Source organism: Euleptes europaea, chromosome 1, assembly GCF_029931775.1.
Source record: "Euleptes europaea isolate rEulEur1 chromosome 1, rEulEur1.hap1, whole genome shotgun sequence".
NCBI lineage: Eukaryota > Metazoa > Chordata > Lepidosauria > Squamata > Sphaerodactylidae > Euleptes > Euleptes europaea.
In genome coordinates, this window is record NC_079312.1 from 148,509,964 (window position 1) to 148,529,644 (window position 19,681).

The 19,681-nt window shown below is 42.2% G+C and overlaps 1 protein-coding gene across 1 annotated transcript in view; it reads right to left on the minus strand.

The window, feature by feature from the left end:
- Positions 1 to 19,681, minus strand: part of LIMA1 (LIM domain and actin binding 1) — a 91,298-nt gene that overhangs the window by 35,807 nt on the left and 35,810 nt on the right. Inside the window, exons 5-6 of the mRNA XM_056853896.1 lie at positions 6,846 to 6,954; positions 5,222 to 5,367 (exon numbers count right to left, since the gene is read on the minus strand). Of these exons, the coding sequence (XP_056709874.1) occupies positions 5,222 to 5,367; positions 6,846 to 6,954 (255 nt within the window). The remainder of the gene's footprint in view (positions 1 to 5,221; positions 5,368 to 6,845; positions 6,955 to 19,681) is intronic.

Sequence of the window (19,681 nt, forward strand, 5' to 3'; positions counted from 1 at the left end):
CTAAAAAAAACCTCTTACAATATCCAAAAACAATAGCAACATTCTGATATACAGCAAAAGCTTTGTTATCTGGTGCCTGATTACTCAGAATTCTCAGTTAACCGGCATCAACCAGAGGGCAAGCTCCTCCCCCTCAGCCACCATACCCCTGGGTCTTCAGGAATGGGTGGAGCCCACATCTCCAGCTGGCTTGTTGATGCCTTCAGACACTACCTGGATTATGACTGCTGGCATTGCCAACGGAGATCAACCTCAGGCGCCTCCTTTTCCTTCACCCCGTCTCTGCTGAAGGGCTCCCCAGGTAGCCCCCCTTGTCTGCCTGTTCTGTAGGATGTCTCCATGGCTCGGGAGGGGTGAAGGAGAAAAGTCCTGCCAGGCATGGGAGCTATTGCCATGCCACTCCCAATGGTCTGAGACTTGGCTGCTGCAGTTTCCTCTGGGTAGTGGGCAGAACAGAGCATATTTCATTAACCAACAACCCTCCTTCTGCCTGAGTGCATGGTAAAGAAACTTTGTTTTTAAAGATAATACAGATCATGATTACTTTTCCAGCAATGGAAGTCACTTGCCTTTTAGAGCTATGCTAGCCCAGATGAGGTACCAGGAACATTAACCTGAACAAATGTGAACACAGGGAGCCTTGCCACAGTGAGGACCTGCCTGTTCTCCTTCTCTTTAAAGGGGGCCATTGTGCACTCCACTGTAGGAGAAGGAAAACCACAATGATGTCTCCATTAAAGACCATTGCCAGAAGCAGCCTGAAGCCACCTCATGTGTGATAAAAGCCACAAACATCTAAGACAACATTTAGTTAAGTGGCAAGGTGTTGCTTTGAAGATTGGTGGCAAGCTCTCCCTCCCCCTGCCACACTCCTGGAAGAGTATATGAGCCCTTCTGCATTACAACAGGGAACTGCTTTGCCCTCCAGGGGAGGGGCTGTGTAGTTCGGTAGAAGAGCCTCTGCTTTGCATGGAGAAAGTCCTAGGTTCAGCCCCCAGCACCTCCAGTAAAAAGGATCAGGGAGTGGGTAATGTGCAAGACCTATGCCTGATCCCAGGAGAGCCGCTACCAGTCTGAGTAGACAGTATTGTCTATCATGTACCAATGGCCTGATTCAGTATAAGGCATCTTCATGTGTTCAGGCAAGACATCAATAGGGGTATCAAGCCAATAAGTGTGCATTCTGGGGGGAGGCTGCCCCTGGATCCATCTCCTTTATGTCCCATAAAAGCCCAAAAGGGGCAGAAAACATTTCTTCCCCCGCCACAAGCTTCAGAGAATACTGCAAAGGGAGAGGTGAGATCTCATTGTGTTGGGCTTTTGTAGAAGACACAGGAGGTGTCACTGATTCTGGAAAAGACCAGTGGGAAAGAGAGAATGTAGCCCCACCCTCTCCACAGTTCTCAGAACTTGACATTGAACTGAGGGCAGTTGCTGGGTGCTCCAGTTGCAGAACTCTCCACTCATGTCTAGTTTGACCCTGAAGCTCCACCACATTAAAATTATTACTTACCTTTAGAATCTTTTAAATGGCCAGACATTACTCACAAGAACACTTCAAAAGAAATATCTACTCAACTCTGACCCAAGCCAGCTGTTGGGCTTCAGCACAAATCAGCATTAAGGTCACCAAAGAAACATGCATTCCTTCACACAGCAAAACAGCAGGATTTTCTGTGCATGCCTTTTATAAGATAATCTTCTGTCAAGTGAGGGGATCACTTAAGCAATACCATCTTGCAGATAACAGACTCAAGCAGAGAAAAGTTTAAAGTACCATGGCATGTTTCATTTTACAGTCTCACTGGACTGTTTTACTTCACTCTCCTTTGACGAGTGGGTGGGGACCACACACAATGTGCTTAAAAAAATCAACTCATGGGCATTTGCTCCCCCCTGTAGAAGTACCTACACTGCAACAAAATTAAACAGAAGTAAGGTGGTACTTTAACTATTAAAACAAAATTAATCCAGCATAGCTTTTTGTGAGTCAGAGCTCACTTCATCCGACGCATTTTATGATGTAAGCTCTGACTCCCAAAAGCTTACGGTGGGGCAAAAATTATTAGTCTTGAAGGTGCCATTGAACTTAGGTTCAATTTTGATAAAATAAATCAACACAGCCATCCCTGTGAAATATAATACCCTACAGTATTTGAAAGTTACCACTGATGTTATTACAATGCTGAATGTTTCCAGCCATGCTCGAACACCCCTTCTTAGAGCAAGCTCAAGAGAAAACACGCTCCTGGAACTCTGCCAAGGTAAATGGGTGGGGAAAGCGTTAGCTACAATGAGACAAATGGTAGAGAAATAAATCCACCCCCCATTGCATTCCAAATAGTCTATTTCCTAAAGCTGCTTTTCCCTTAGAACAAGGTTCTAGGTTACCATATAATGCATTCTTCTAAGTCAGGGCAACTTAAGGCTGCCAATTAATCTGGAGAAAAAAATGTCCTGTCCTTTTAACAGAGGCTTAATGGGATGTTATTTACCAGATGATGTTATTTACCTCCATGCCATGGAAAGCTTCAGCTAAAAGGGACAGGACATTTTACCTCAGGCCAGTTGGCAACAGTCATGCTCATGCATTAAGCAGCTGTTCATTGGCTTACTCGTTCCTTGAAAGCTAATAAAACTGCTGACACCTGTCAGTTGAGTAGGCAAAGCTAGAAAACTGGAATACAGAACAGAAGAAAGGAAAGCTTGAAAGCCAGCCATTAGCACTTAAGCAGATTTGTTACACAAGGTGCAATTACTCCTTCCTTTCAATTACTGAAATAGAGCATAAGAACTGCAGACAGCACGAAGAGATCCTTGTGCTATAGCAAAGAGTGTTCCAACAGCAAGGTTCTGACAACTTCATTCATAACAGAAAAGAGCAACCAAAATGATTAGGGGACTAGAGCAACTGTCCTATGGGGAGCGGTTAAGACACTTAGGGCTGTTTAGCTTGGAAGGAAGGTGGCTGAGGGGAGACATGATAGAGGTCTATAAAATTATGCATGGTTTGGAGAGAGGGGACAGGGAGACGTTTTTTTCCCTCTCCCATAATACTAGAACACGGGGTCATCTGCTAAAGCTGGAGGGTGAGAGATTCAAAACAGATAAAAGGAAGTATTTTTTTCACACAACGCATAGTTAAATTGTGGAACTCCCTGCCCCAGGATGTGGTGATGGCTGCCAGCTTGGAGGGCTTTAAGAGGGGAGTGGACATATTCATGGAGGAGAGGGGTATTCATGGCTGTTAGTTAGAATGGATATTAGTCATGCTGCATACCTATTCTCTCTAGTATCAGAGGAGCATGCCTATTATTTTGGGTGCGGTGGAACGCAGGCAGGATGGTGCTGCTGTACTCGTCTTGTTAGTGGCTTCCTAGAGGCACCTGGTTGGCCATTGTGTGAACAGACTGCTGGACTTGATGGGCCTTGGTCTGATCCAGCAGGGCCTTTCTTATGTTCTTATAACAGATCTGAGAGGCCTAAGAATTTTCAGAGACTCTTTTCAACACAGGAAGCCAGAAATTCAGACCATCTTCCCGATTTATTATGAAACCCATTTGTATTATGACAGCTTGGCAACAGCTGACATGCACTACTGGGCTGCACACACACAAAAAAACTATTAAAGACTTATAAAATAGGGGTTTGCCTACTGCATCTCTGCATGATTTACTGTTCTGGCCTTACCACTTTCAATCTTCTGCTGAAGGTGGCTAATGCTGCCCCATTTCTACAGCAAAGGCAACTAAGTTACCCAGTCACCTGATCCAGAGATATAACACAATTACTCTACAAAAGCTCTGTGTCTGTCTCCTTGCAGAAAGCACATAATGGTTCTTACTCTTAGGTTACTCTACTGTTAAGCAGCCCTTGCCACTTTAAACCCAAGATAAAAAAATATGACTCCTGTCAGAGGATTCTGGAAACACTGGGCTAGGGAGAATTAACACATGGCTGACATAACCCTCTAGTAATGGATCAAAGCACATAATTCCCATGCTGAAGTGAAGAGGCTAGATTTTTCCTTCCAAAATCTGGCTACATTTACCACCTTCATGTCATGGGCCCTGCCTTGGGAGCTGAGGACTCTGAGGACTCTGAAGCTGAAGTGCAGGAACAGGTTGCCTCTGGGCCTTCAGTACCTCCATTGCAGTCAGTAGCACAGGAGCCTGAAACAACTCAGCAGGAACCACAGCTAGGCAGAGAGATGGAACAAGGGCAGACAGACGCTACTCTTCCCCCAACCCCTGCAGCGGAAGCTGAGAATGGCAGCCCTCCAAGCTCACCTGAACCTGATAGGCATATCAGGACTCGGCAGCGTGTGATTTTGCAGGGTAAAAGGAGGAGTGCTCGCTTGGAGAGGCTAAGCAGACAGAGAACTGGTGCTGAGTCGTTTCAGGATGAAGCCTAGCTTTGAAGTGCACTGACTGATAAAGGCAGTGCAGGCATGCTTTCACTTTGTGGAAGCAACCGTGCAGTTTCTCTGTGTTCCTGCTACCGTTCATGATTGATCTTTCCGGCCGTGGACTCCTGCCTGCTTTGATGACGCCTCTGACCTCTGACCTTGGTAGATAGCATAATCTTTGTTGCCTGCTCCGAAAGGGGCTAGATACCTCCCGCACGTCTGAGGACTGCGGGCACCGCCCAGCCCTTGGCCTACGCCGGCACACTTCATGGCTCCTATTCAAATGTGTGTTTAGCAAATACAAATCAGGAGCAACAGAACAGCATTAGCAAGCCAAGGTAACATAGACTGAAGGGGAAAGAGACAGTTATTTAAAGCACATTTCAATGAACCAGAAAGTTGGGGTGGGAAGAAAAGGGGGCTGGTTGGGCAAGTCACATCACCTTTTGGGCAAGTCACATTACCTTTTAGCCCCAGCTTCCCTTAGAAGGTTAGCAAGGCTATACGCCTATTGTATACAGAGATCCTCAGAGGCAGGGTGTTGTACTCATGCAAATAAAGAAAGCAACATTCCAGAAGCAAATGGAAGAGTTTGTTCAGTAGCTTTAGGATGCAGAATACTCATCTTCTCCAAAGATTAACAGGAGACCCTCCCCCCTTGCCCTTATCGCATACACAAAAAGAACACATCTTGTTTTCTTCAACCCACAATCAACCTTTTAACAAGCCAGTTTTCATTAGAAACATCTCCTAGGCAGAGTGTTCTGGCAAAGCATTAGCTGGAGCCTTGGAAGGCAAAAAACAGGAACCTACCAACTGACTGCTGGAGCCGCCCTGCTTGGACACTGCTGCCTGGTACTTAGCAAGTCTATCCTTGACTGACGTTTCCGACAAACGAGGTATCTCCTGGTTTTTCCTGTTCTCTAGGCTAGATGTTGGAGAGCAGCATAGAGGATGACCTAGAACAAGGCAGACAGTGTAATTTGCCTTTGTAAAAGACTGAATCAAACATTTTGGAAGGACTATTTATTAGAACAAAAGAGGCGGCAGAAGGCCACCAAAGGGGTTAAAACCCCTCCTCCTAGACAAGATAGGATTATTACACCTAAAGGGATTAGAGGGGATCAGTTTTCAAGGTTCCCCAGCCTCCTTTGCTAACCAAGGCTCAAAGTCGATGTGATAGCAGCAGACTCCTTTGCCAGGATTGGGGCACTGCCTAATCCCTTCTAACCAAATTGTATAGCCAAGGAAAGGGGTGGGGGAATGAAACCTTCCGTTACCCGACCTTCTGCCTCCAAAACCACTTGTTAGTTCTTTCTCCTGTTTGGAAGCCCAACTAGCTGAACCCAGCTTGTAAAAGAACCACTGGGAAAGGAGGAAGAGGCACAGGCAGCAGCTTAATTTAGCTCATCACACCCTCTTCCTCGCCTATGCCCATATAATAAGTGTGCTGTCAAGATGCAACAGTCTCATGGCAATCCCAGCACCATGGGGTTTTCAAGGCAAAAGATGAGCAGAGATGGTTTTCATTGCCTTCCTCCACATAACAACCCCAGTCTTCCTTGGGGGTCTCCCATCCAAGTACTAACCAGGGCTGACCCTACTTAGCTTCCAAGCTCTTTCTAGATCGTGCTAGTCAGGCTGGGTTTAAATCTTCCCAGCTCCATTTAGTAGGATTCACTGTAACCTAGGCTGAGTCATGTAGCAGTTGCATCTGGTCATGCCCTTATTTCATGTGATAATCTTCTCATGTTTCTGCTCCCCCGCCCCGTCTTTTTGCTTGCATCAATTCTTTTTGGATAGTGGCACTGCTGGAAACGCAATGTCACCCACAGCTGCAAGTAAGCAAACAGTGTTTGAGGCTTTATGTTGCTCCAAAATGTGTACAGCAAACAGAGCACTGCCAAGTAGCACTTGGTGCATTTTAGAATTCTTGGTTTACCAGCCAACATGAAGAACAGTCATACATGTTGGGAATTTCTCTCAACAGGGTTCCATAAAATGTAATTTGCTTCTTCTCATACACGTTTGCACACATAATGCCACCCATGCAATATTTAACATGGTATGGAAACAACACAAGCCTGTGAATAGCATGTACTCACGGCACACTCTTGTAATGTGAAAGAGCTACCCTGATCTTTTTAATCTCATGTACACATCTTAGGAGTTCAGCGACTACAGTAGCTTCCCTGCAGCACACATCACCAAAAAGTCAATAGACACCTTACTTGTATGCAGCAGAGAAGACCACACGTACCGAGTACATCAGCATCTACCTGCCAATTCTGTTCTGAGATATAAGCAGTAAAGCACATTTACAGTCCTTAAACACCCCAAGTTTGAGTCTGTGTGAGTGGGGAGGGGGAAGAACAGCTTCTACATCTGGAATGGCCTGCAAAACATTCCTACTTAAACAGTATTGAATATTGTCTACCGGAAGCATTGTGGTTTCTTTCTCCAGCACTGAAGTCAAGGTCCTCTGATGAAAAGCTGTTCTCTGAGATCCTCCTGTCACCAGCAGCTCTGCCCTGGTCACGAAGCACCTGTTTTTAAAAAAGACAGAAGCCCATCTATTTACTACTTGGACCCAAAGATGGTGGTGTGTGTGGGGGTTCCCTCTTCCGAAACACAATAACGTTTGAGCACACAATGGCATATTGAGTTAAAGGAGACATACTTTTAAAATTTAGATGTCGCATATATTACAAAAAAGTGCCTCCTCTTGCCCTGACTGCCTCCTGCCTTAACTACTGCAACCTACTTCTTAGGCCTTGTTTCACTTCAGTCCTTCTGCTTCTTCCCAGACCTCTGCTAAAGTTCCCTTGTTGCTCAGATCGTGAGACCCTATGCCCCCACACCATCCTCAAATCTCTGTTGGCTTTCCCATCTTCTCTCACATCTGGCACAAACTTTGTTTTTTAAAGCTTTCCTTAAACATTTACCTTCCCCTTAGGTTTTTACCTTTATTTTATTTTCTGCTCTTGTAAATTACTTTCACTCTTCCCTATTACCTTGCTCTTAGACAATTCTTCCACTTTGTTGCTCTCTGTGTCTGGAACTCTCAGTAAACAACTATATAAGACCCAGCCTCATCTTATCCATCATATCCACACTCCACATCAATGTCTTCCATCAACTCTTTGGAATAACCTTTAAAAGCATTTATCCCAACTAAAACAAACACATGCATGCTAATAACTGAGTTGTGTGTGCATGCATGCAAACACACATGCCTATCCCACTGATCTTTTATCCCCTCTGTTAAGTTTACAATCTAAAGTATATCTTACTCTAGAAGTGTCATGTAGATTAACTATCACTCTACAACTATTACCATCCTGCATAGTTTAAGCAACTGGTCAAGCTTAATCTAAAACGATTACCTAATAAGACATTGGCTTGCCCCCATCAAATTAGGCTCCACAGCTGTGACTCAAACATTTTTCATTTATTTAAGTCTTTAGAGCCCAAAGGGACACAGTGATTCATAACAACCAAAAAACTTAAATATAAATAAACCAAGAAAACAAAACAAGATGTCTTGAGCTAGGTGGGGTTTGATAGCTTGTTTCTCTAAGGGCACGAACTGCCAGCCACAGGTCAAGAGTTTCAGATTGCACTTAAGACCAAACTTATATTTGACATTCCCACTAAACATAGCTCAGGTGGAGAAGCAGTACATGTTGGCAGGGAAATTAATACAGCAGAGGTGCATAAAGATTAAATTATAAAGCTTTATTCAGGAACTAACATACTTGATAGTAAAGAAGAGACAAAGATAAGTTCCTAGCTACATCACTAGTTGAGGCAGAGAGATACACACTGTGGAATTTGGAGAAGAAGCAGAATATTGCTACGGGAATAGCAAGCTGGAGACAGACAAGGAACAACACTTCACAGGAGAGAAGGTGTTGTCCTTACTATCCAATCTGTGTTCTTTGTACAACAGGCACTGCCTATTCCAACACCCCTTCTCAACGCCTAGTGTACAAAGTCCACAAGCTTTATCTTCTTACATAGACTTTCAAACCTTTCTTAAGAAAATGGCTTGGTGAGTGTGTCTGCAATCATTTCTTCTGTAAGGCAGTATTGCAACTCAACAAGCCTTTCTTGAATTGAAGCCAATATGGTGACAGAGTGAAGGTGCAAATCAAAATGTGCCTTCTTGCATCTCCTGTTCGGGGGCATTAACTGGAGTTAGTTGATAATCAGGGTTATCAACTAACTCCAGCCTCTTTCTAAATGGAAGGCATACTGCCTGGTGATAGAAAAACAGGCAGGATACTTTCATTGAGGAAGCTTTTCATCTGTTTGAAGATTAGAAGAAATCTAGAGCCATGCAGGAGTTTGCTCACAATTTGTATTTCAATAAGGTCAGCCCGGCTTTTATTTGCTATCAGTTAATTATTTTTGTGGAACTTGCCTTAACACCAACTGCTTGTAACTTCAAATAATTAGAAACCTTGAGCTTTGAATAACAACAACGTTCTCTGTTTTGCTCTTTTTTTGGGAATTGTGCAAAAAAAAAAAAAGATCCACGCCGGGGGAGGGGGGGAGACAACAGTGTTATTATCTGAAAAAACCCAACAACCAAGTTGGGCTATATATATTTTTGGAGACATATCTTTTGGCGTGTCTGCTCAGCCACGTCTGTATTAGGATTATAAATAATGTTGCTTGTGTTATTTTGGTATCAGGAATCTTACAAAACGAACATTTGGATTTTCTTCACCTATTGGGATTTAATATTTGGATGTTGGATTATAATTTCCAAAGGAACTCTTACAAATATTATTCAGAAAACTAGGAACGGGAAGGGAAGAGAGTGGACTTAATTTGCTATTTTTTCCTACTATAATCTTTTTTTGCTCTGTGTTGGACCTTTACAATCTTTATAATTTCTGTTGCCTTGCTAATGAGTAAAAAGGACTACAGAACTATGAACATTATCCCTTTCTTATTTTTCTCCCATTTTGGGACAGTCACTCTGAAAAGCATTCCTGAAGTTGGAAAAATACATCTTTGCTGCCATTTACTGGCGTTTTGTTGCAATTGCTATATTTTTATCAAAAACCGTAATTTTAACCCTTTGTTGGTCTGATAATTTTAAACAATGGTATATATTTTAGGTGTTTAAGTTTTTACAATAATTTTAAATAAGTTAATGATAAAAGTAGTAATATCTATAAAAGACTATTTCATTATTTTTTCTTATAGCATATATTTCAGGTTCTTAAATTGTTACAATAACTTTTAAAATAGTAATAGAATGTACCATTCCAATCATATATAACACACATAATAACATCATATTATATATTAGCAATTATTAAGTTGATGAACACAGTAGTAGTATCCATATAAGATTAAGGCAATGAACAGTTATGTAAAATTTCCATTATTAATATATAGATATATGACTGCAAAGTTAGATGGAAAAAGTGTTCAGGGCAGTTAGAGATGGAGACTAACAAAATTAAGGAATATGGTGAAAGTAATTAGAATGGCCAAGGAAGAACTCATTTCACAAGACGACATTGATATAATACTGAGAAGTTAGCAGCAACTGTAGCAAGACAAATTACTGTTCTTGCAACAGAGTTAAAACACGAAAATAAAAATGTTAGAGATCAGTTACAACAAATAGATAAAAAGACACAAGATCTTTCAACTCAATTACAACAAACAGACAAAAGAACGTAAGACATAGCAACTGAACTGCAGGAAATAACACAAAAAAACCAAGAAAATAAGTTAGAGATCCAAGAAAAAAAATCAAAGATACACAAAAAGAAATAGGCTAGCACAAGAACTTGCTTAGAGTAGTTTAATAGAAGCAAACCAAAGGATGGATAGCCTCGGGGGGAAATTTAGAAGCAATAATCTACGTTTTCCAGGAATTCCAGAAGGGGGATTTGGATTTAGAGGAAGGGTTTAGGAAATTAATGCAAAATTTTGTGAAGGGACAAGGCAACTTCCCAGAAATTGAACAATTTTTTAGAATTCAAAATATGCATCGCATAAGAAATTACCGAGGGATATATTAGTCGTTTTACACACACACAAAAAGAGCAAAGGACACAACTTTAAGTAAACATAGAAAAAAAAACCCACTCTAAGTAGAAGGACGAGAGATACAGATATTCCAAGTGTATTCAGAATATACTAAAGAAAGAATTGGGAAATCTGAGACAAGCATTACAAATAAAACTGATAAGATGTGGTTGAAAAATTCCCTTTGCTTTAGAACTATTTCTGTCAAAAGGTATGAGAATACTAACTACTGAACAAGCCAAAACAATTTTATAAGAACTAATAGCAGGAGATAGAGTTTAAAGCTCTGAGTCAGAAGAAGATTGAGACACATTACAAGAAGAGGGAGGAGCAACAAAGGAAAAAAGGTAGAGTAGAAGAAAGTTCTTAAAGTATGGAATCTGAAGATGCAGGACCTAAATCTACAGAGGCCGAAGGAGCAATACTGGAAAAAGTGAAGCAATAAAAATAAATGGGTAAAAGAATTTCTGTGAATTTAAATGCATTAAATTCAAAAATCTTCAAACAATAAAGGAAACAAAAATAGATATTGTGTCCAAGAAATCCACATCAAAAGAGAACAAGGAAATATACTGAATTGTAAAATATTAGGAAAAGTAGATATAGTTTCAGCACAGACTAAAACTAAAAGGGGTTGCAATATATATCAATAATCCAAGTTTGGAAATATTTGACTAATCAAAAGATCAAAATGGAATGTACTTGACTTTGAAGGTAAGATTACCAGGACAAATATGGACAAGTGTGTCAATATATACACCAAATGACTGCAAAACTGATTTTTTGAAAAATTCATTCAAGCATTATTGGACTTTTAATAAGGAAAGACTTTAATTTTTGGAGCTATGAATGGGGTTTTAGATATAAAGAAAGATAGATCAAATAATTTTGGAGGAAGATTTCCTTCAAATGTGTTTTATAGGGGAATTTTAGAATTAGAAGGTGTTTGGCGAGCACTTCATCCAGATGGTAAAGACTTTTACATTTAAAAAAAAATAGATATTCAAGAATAGATATGTGTTGGATTTCAAATACACTATTAAATACAGTTGAGAAAGCAGAAATTCTGTCAAAGATGTTGGCAGATCATAACCCAATAGAAATAAATTGGCAGATCATAACCTGTAAGCCCTTGGCCCAATCTGAACCAAAAACCACATCAGAGACAGTCAGGTCCAAAGAAGTTGGTTTTTACTGGTCAAATAGGTTAACAGAGCACAAAGAAAAGGTGACAGCAATGGAGCTTGCTGGCTTGCACTTGGTAATATAAAAGCATGAAAAAAAGCAAGAGATTACAAAACACAAACAGCGCTGTGGTTCTCACAGCTTCAAAAGAGTTTAGGTATGCATAACAGTCCTTGAGAGCTGGTCAGTGGGAAAACGAAACTAACTGAGACACAGGCCTGACATAACCCAATAGAAATAAGATGGCAAAGTGGAATCAAGAACGAAAGAAGATGGAGATTAAATGATTCACTATTATTACAAGATGATGTAATACAAAAATGTTCCCCCCTCCCTCTACCGTATTGACCCGCGTATAAGCCGAGTTCGGCTTTTTCAGCCCTTTTTTTGGGCTGAAAAACTCGGCTTATACGCGAGTATATACGGTAAATGGATCTTTAATGGAAAAAATTGAAATAGCAAAAGGAACACAACAAAAATGTCCAATATCACCAATATTATTTATTATAGCAATGGAAATATTAGCTACAAAAATCAGACAAGATATGTATGTCGGCTTCTCAGTCACAAAACCTAATATTTCAGTAAGCAACATTTAAAAGACACAACTATTTAACCACATGGTGGCAGCGGCAAGAGCAACAAAATGGACAGCATGGAAATACCCAGATTTAGATGAATGGATTTTTAAAAAAAGAGTATGCAATTTATGGAAAAACTGACATCTTCTATACATAATAGATCAATTTCAGAATTTTGGGAAAAACTGATTTCCCCCCAATTATATAGCTAGAAATGTGAAATAGAACGGAATTAAATTGAGACAGAATGAGAAAGATTTAGGTAATATATGTTTAATAAACAAGTGATAAATATGTTATTAGATATGGGAAAATATCTGTTAAGAACGAAGATTAATGTAATCCAAAAAGTTGACAATCCAGTTGTAATTTTCAATGGCAAGCTTCGCATATGTTGTTATATTATTTAGTTCTTGAGTTGATGTTCTCTGTGCAAGTTTTATGCATCCTTGGTTGTCTTCAAAGAGTTGTACAGGTTTGGGTTCATCTATCGCAAAGTCTTGCATTTGTTGCAGTATCCATTTGAGTTGTCTGCATGCTTCTGCTATGGATACGTATTCAGTTTCAGTTGAGGACACAACTACAGTTTCTTGCTTCCTGCTGCTCCAGCTGACTGCTCCACCATCACAGAAAAACACGTGTCCACAGGTTGACTTTCAGTCCACAGTATCTCCTGCCAAGTTTGCATGCAGGTGTATCATGCATGTTGTCCATTGTGCTCAGATAAACTATTTCTATTTACTGTGCTTCACTATTCTCTGTTGGTGTAGAGTCGCCGATGTCTACTTTCTCCATGTTCCTTGATTTTTCCCTTTCATTGATGTAGACCACATTGCAGATTTGACCATTTTTGTCTCTGGGTTGAGGATTCTATATCCTTTGCATCCTAGTGCATAGCTAACAAAAATGCCACCTTCTGCTTTAAGATCCATCTTGGTCCATTTTTCTTTAGGCTTTTGATCCAAACACTCTTAGATGATTCAGCCTGAGTTTGTGCCTGTACTACAGCTCAAATGGTGTATTACTGCCAGTAGGTGATACCTACAGTACCTGTTTTGCAGGTAGGTAGCAGTGTTGGCTGCTTCTGCTCAATACTTGTCAGGTAGCTCTACCTCAACAAGCATACATCTAGACATTTTGGTGGGTTTTCCTTTCTGCTATACTATTGTGGTCTGAAGTGTATGAGACTGTAACATGATGCTCTATTCTTTGTTCAGTCAAATAATTCCTCATCTCATGTCCCATGTACTCCCCTCCATTATCAGTGTGGATTGCTAGTGCCTTTCTTTGGAATCTGTTACTGACCATTGCCACTTATACTTTAAATTTTTTCAGCACTTCACTCTTCTCTTTAATTAGGTAGGTCACAGTGTATTTTGAGTAGTCATCAATAAAAATTAGTACCCATGTATTTCCACTAGGGGGTTGAGTTTTCATTGATCCACAAATATCACTGTGAATCAGCTCTAGGGGTTGCTGCACTTGGCTTTTGCCACAGCAACAATGCAGACTGGTTGCGGGGGATAGGACTACCAAGCCTCCTCACCAAACCCATCTTGGCCCTTGACCTCACAGAGGCCTCGGGGGGCGGGAGAGGAAGTAAGGGCAACCCCAGGCCCAAAGGGCTCAAGGAATCCCTCCTTAGAAAACACTCCTCCACCAAGGTGGTCTTTTCCCGAGTACTTAAAAATTTGGTGATGAGAAAAGGGGAGAAGTCTACCACAATCAGGCACTCCCCAAACAGCACTAGGGAAACATACACTTTGGCCCCACTTGCCATGGAGATGCTGAGGCTTCCACTTGCGGATGCTCCTACAGCAGCAGTCCAATCCTCTGGACTGTTATGAGAGATGACATGGAGTCTCTCAGAGACCCAGTGGATAGGCAGGCCAGCCTCGCCTCCACTAAACCTCCTGATGCTCTGACTACCCCATCCAGGCCTCTACTGCTGCATCACTCATTGCCAGGGCAGCTAGTGTCTGGTCTAGGGAGCTGCCCACTCTAATTCAACCTGAGCAGGAGGGCACTGCGGATGAGGGTGTGGGCAGCAGATTCCCTGCTACGTTCTTACCCCTGGCCTAACAGTATAAAGGGGGGACGCCTATCTGGAGGGCAGGCTGGATTAACCACTAGTTGACATAAGGGACAAGAAGATGGCCATGCCCCAAAGCCTTGAGAAGCAGCAGGGGCAACACTTCTTCAGCCTGTCCATCCTTTTGGTCCTTTCACTCCCTCCCACAGCCAAGATCTGATGCATGCCACTCTTCGTGGTCTTCTCCACCATCCCCAAAAGGGATGGGGACTGGCGCATGATCCTGGTCTTAAAGTACATGGACAGATTCACATGCACCAAGCTCTTCCATATAGAATCCCTGCACTCCATTGTCAAAGCCCTACGCCTTGGAAACTTCATGTCTTCAATAGACCTGATAGAGGCATACCTCCACGTACTCATTCATGTCAGTCACTGATGACACCTCCGGTTCACCAACAGGGCCACCACCTTCAGTTCAAGCGGCTCCCATTCGGCCCCTCCACCACCCCTGGTGGTCTTCCTCAGGTTTACCCTTATCCAGATGACTTCCTGGTCTGCACTCCTGCGAAACAAGATGCTGCCCAGCACACAGCAAATGTGAGTTACTTAAATTTGCTTACAGGATTAAACAAAGGACTTTTCCTCTAGCAACAGCCTGTATTCAAGTATATTATATATTCCATGCATTCAGAAAACTTGTGTCCTTAAAGTCTTTGAAATGCATGGCATCATTCAGACTGAGCGGTCGCTCTTTGTACTAATCACTAAGTGGTCACACTTCATATTCAAAATTTAAATCAGAAGGAAGATTAAACACTTAAAATAAAAGGCTCACAAAACAAAAGCTAGAAGTTGCTCAAGTTTCTTAGGACTAGCTTTATCCTTTTCTCTCCCCATCCGATATCTGCAGTCAGCAGATAGGAATTCAGTTGGCAAGGATTTTCCCAAACCCTTAACATGAGAAGATTGTGTCAACAAAATTTTAGATCATTGCTTAAGTTCCAGGAAATCTCAGCATTGTAAAAAAACAGAAGTCATAACTTTTAGTGAGGAGTGTCACTTAAACAATAAAAAATATATAGAAACTTTGGGTCACAGTATTCACCCTGTAAGAGGCTCTCTTTGTGATACACACTTTTATTAGAAATTTAGAACAAATGGGAAAATATATCACCTGCAGCTTAAGACACACTGAAAGCCATCATTGTCACCCAAAAATGGAGAGGATATGGATAGCAAGAGCTCATGCTAATTCAGTGTTTCCTTGTTTTATCCAACAAGGAGACCTCTCCCCTCCCCCCTTTGCTCATTCACAACAATTTCTTGGGTTAATGAAAAGCTGCCTTTGTGGGCTGCAATGGAGTAAGGAATAGCAGCAAGGATGACAGTATGTTCTTCCCCTTCTGACTATTAAATATAAACTCAAACTGTTCTCCTACTTGGCATTCCCATATCTTTTTCTTGATATCGGTATCAGGAAAAGCAGCTGGGGAGGGGAACATAGTTTGTAGCAAGCAAACGTCAGTAGGCATCACCTCCTCACCTCTGCCACTCTTCAGTTCCCCATCACAGCCTACAAAGGCTACTTATTAAGAAAAACTAAAGGAGTTGGGGTGAGAATCCCTTTATATCATCTCTAGTTTTATTTATTTCCACCTCAGTTTTTCCATATAAAATTGCCAAAGCCCCTTACAAGTAAAAATCAGAATAAGGAAACATTGGCCCAGAGGTAAGTTTCAACCACCGCTGCTGGTCCATGGTCAGAAATACTTAAGGAGAAGGGAGTTCAAGAAGGGTGGGAGTTTCTTAAAAAAGAAATACTGAAGGTGCAATCACAAACCATTCCTATAAGAAGGGGAAATGGGAGGAGCCTAAAGAGGCCAGGGTGACTTCATAAACAGCTTTTTAAAGATTTGAGAAATAAAAAAAGACTCATTTAGGAAGTGCAAAGATTAATATACACATATAACTAGTACTTGCAGGGAGAGTGTTAGGTAAGCTAAAGCACAGTATGAGCATAGGCTAGCGAGAGATGGTAAACACAACAAAAAAAGGGTTCTTTTCCTATGTACAGAGTAAAAATAAGAACAAGGGCATGACAAGCCGGTAGGGACCGGAAAGTGAAATTGTAACAAGAGATGGAGAGGGCAGAACTGCTCAATTCCTACTTTTCCTTGGTCTTTTCTTGCGAGGTAAATGGTGCTCAACATGGCATAAACAGAACACATGATGAGGGAAGGGAGTTGCTGCCTAGGGTTGGCATTGGGGTAGTGCACAAACACCTAGTTTCTTTAAATGAAACGAAGTCCTCAAGGCCAGATGAACTGCATCCAAGGATACTTAAAGAACTTGCAGATGTAATTTCTGAGCCTCCGTCCATTATTTTTTAGAATTCTTGGAGAACAGGTGAGGTGCCAGAAGACTGGAGGCGGGCAAATGTTGTCCCATCTTCAAGAATAGGGAAAAGGAGGATCCAGGTAACTACTGACCCACCAGCTTGATGTCTATGCCAAGAAATATTTTTGAACAAATCATCAATCCGTCGGTCCTTGAGCATTTAGAAAGGATGCATCTGATTACTAAGAGCCAGCACGGGTTTCCCAAGAACAAGTCATGTCAGACTAATCTTATCTCATTTCTTGAGAAAGTTACTACTTTGCTGGATCAGGGGAATGCTGTAAACATATTTTATCTTTTTTTTCAGTAAGGCTTTTGATAAGGTCCCACGTATTATTCTTGTTGACAAATTGGGAAAATGTGGTTTAGATCCTATTTCTGTTAGGTGGATTTGTAACTGGTTGACAGATAGCACCCAAAGAGTGCTTGTTAATGGTTCCTTGTCCATTTGGAGAGGAGTGACCAGTAGAGTGCCTCAGGGATCTGTCCTGGCCCCTGTGTTGTTCAACATCTTTATAAATGATTCGGATGAAGGAATAGGGAGGATGCTTATTAAATTTGCAGATGATACTAAATTGGGAGGGGTAGCAAATATGGTAGAAGACAGAGCCAGGATACAGGATGATCTTGACAGGCTGGAAAATTGGGCTAAAACTAAAAAATGCATTTTAACAGAGATAAATGTAAAGTTCTGCATTTAGGTAGGGAAAAGCAAATGCATAATTATAGGATGCGGGAGACTTATCTGAGCAGCAGTGTGTGTGAAAAGGATCCTGGGGTCTTAGTAGACCAAACACTGAACATGACTCAGCAGTGTGATGCAGTAGCTAAAAAGGCAAAAGTGATCTTGGGCTGCATTAACAGAAGAATAGTGACCAGATCACACGAAGTGATGCTATCGCTTTACTCTGTTCCGGTTAGACCTCACCTAGAGTATTAGGTTCAGTTTTGGGCACCGCAATTTAAGAAGGATGTAGACAAGCTGGAACATGTCCAGAGGAGGCCAAAAAAGATGGTGAGGGGTCTGGAGACCAAGTCCTATGAGGAAAGGTTGAAGGAGCTGGGTATGTTTAGCCTGAAGAGGAGAAGACTGAGAGGAGATATGATAACCATCTTCATGTACTTGAAGGGCTCTGTCATATAGAGAATGGTGCCGAGTTGTTTTCTGTTGCCCCAGAAGGCTGGACCAGAACCAACGGGTTGAAATTAAATCAAAAGAGTTTAGACATTAGGAAGAATTTTCTAACAGAGCGGTTCCTCAGTGGAATAGGCTTCCTCAGGAGGTGGTAAGTGCGCCTTCCCTTGAGTTTTAAAATTTTATAGTTTTATTGAAGTATGCAAAATATTACAGAATATACCAAAATATACAAAAAACTAGTACGCAAAAAGAAGTAAAAAAAGAAAAAGTGAAATACAAAACAATATAGAAATCGACTTCCAATTCTCCTCATACAGAACAGAATATATATACCGTATATACTCGGGTATAAGCCGACCCGAATATAAGCTGACCCCCCCAAATTTGAGGCCAGAAAAGGGAATTTCTTATTGACCCGCGTATAAGCCGAGGGTCAATAAGAAATTCCCTATACCGGTAATGCTGCGCTCTAAAATGGCAGCTGCCATTTTAGAGCGCAGGGATGGTCTCGCCCCTGCCCCAGATCGCCCTCCCGCCGGCCTCCCGGGCCCTCCCGACCCCAGTGCCATCCAAGTGGGGGAAGGGGAAGAGCCCCTGAACCCACTACTCACCAGGAAAGGCGGCGAATCGGCGGCGGTGCGGCCTTCCTGCTCCTGCAGGAGGCCCCTGCAGGCTGCTGCCGGCCGGGGAAAGGTGCGCGGGCCCGGCGGCGGCACGGCCTTCCTGCCCCTGCAGGAGGCCCCTGCAGGCCGCTGCCGTCCGGAGGAAGCCGCGCGGGCCCGGCGGCGACGCGGCCTTCCCGGGCCTGCAGGAGGCCCCTGCAGGCCGCTGCTGGCTGGAGGAAACCGCGCAGGCCCGGCAGCGGCACGGCCTTCCCGGGCCTACAGGGGGCCCCTGCAGGCCGCTCCCGGCTGGAGGAAGCCGCGCGGGCCCGGCGGCGGTGACGGCAGTAAGTTCCTCCCTCCCTCCTCCCCCCTACGTATAAGCCGAGTTTGGCTTTTTCAGCCCTTTTTTTGGGCTGAAAAACTCGGCTTATACGCGAGTATATATGGTATTATTTCTTTTGTGAATAACACTTTAATTTTTCTGTTTTTACTTTAGTTATTATTTAGCTCTTTTTGTCTTAGTCCACAATTTAGTAAGTATAGGTTCTAAAACCTAGGGTCATTTTTCTCTCTCTAAAATACTGATTCACATATATTGACCATACCTTCCAATCTATATTAAAGTCGAAAACCCAGCTATCTTGTATATATTTAACTTGGCTATCTTGGTAAACTCTATAACTTTCTGATACTGTTCATGCAATGTGGGTATTTCTGTTATCCATTTTTTCACCCATGATTTTTGCCGCTGTTGTTAAATATCTAAAGGTATCTCCCAACTGTTTTTCTAATGTCCTATCTAAGATACCCAGTAAATATATTTCCGGTTTGAGTGATATTTTTACTCCAATAACTTTAGAAAATTTCTTCATGAATACCTTTCCAAAAAATTTCACTTTACTACTGTGTGGTTCACCTCCTTACCTGGAGGTTTTTAAGCTGAGCCTAGATGGCCATCTGCCAGCAATGCTGATTCTATGACCTTAGGCAGATCATGAGAGGGAGGGCATCTTGGCCATCTTCTGGACATGGAGTAGGGGTCACTGGGGATGTGGGGGGGGGAGGTAGTTGTGAATTTCCTGCATTGTGCAGGGGGTTGGACTAGATGACCCTGGTGGTCTCTTCCAACTGTATGATTCTATAATAAAGTCTCCCGTGATCTAGTCATGTGTTTCGGGTGCTCCAAGGCATTTCCTATTCCAACAGGACTGCATGGTATCCCTCCACAGTGCTGCATGATTATTAGTATCATGTCACTCTCCAGGATCTTTTAAA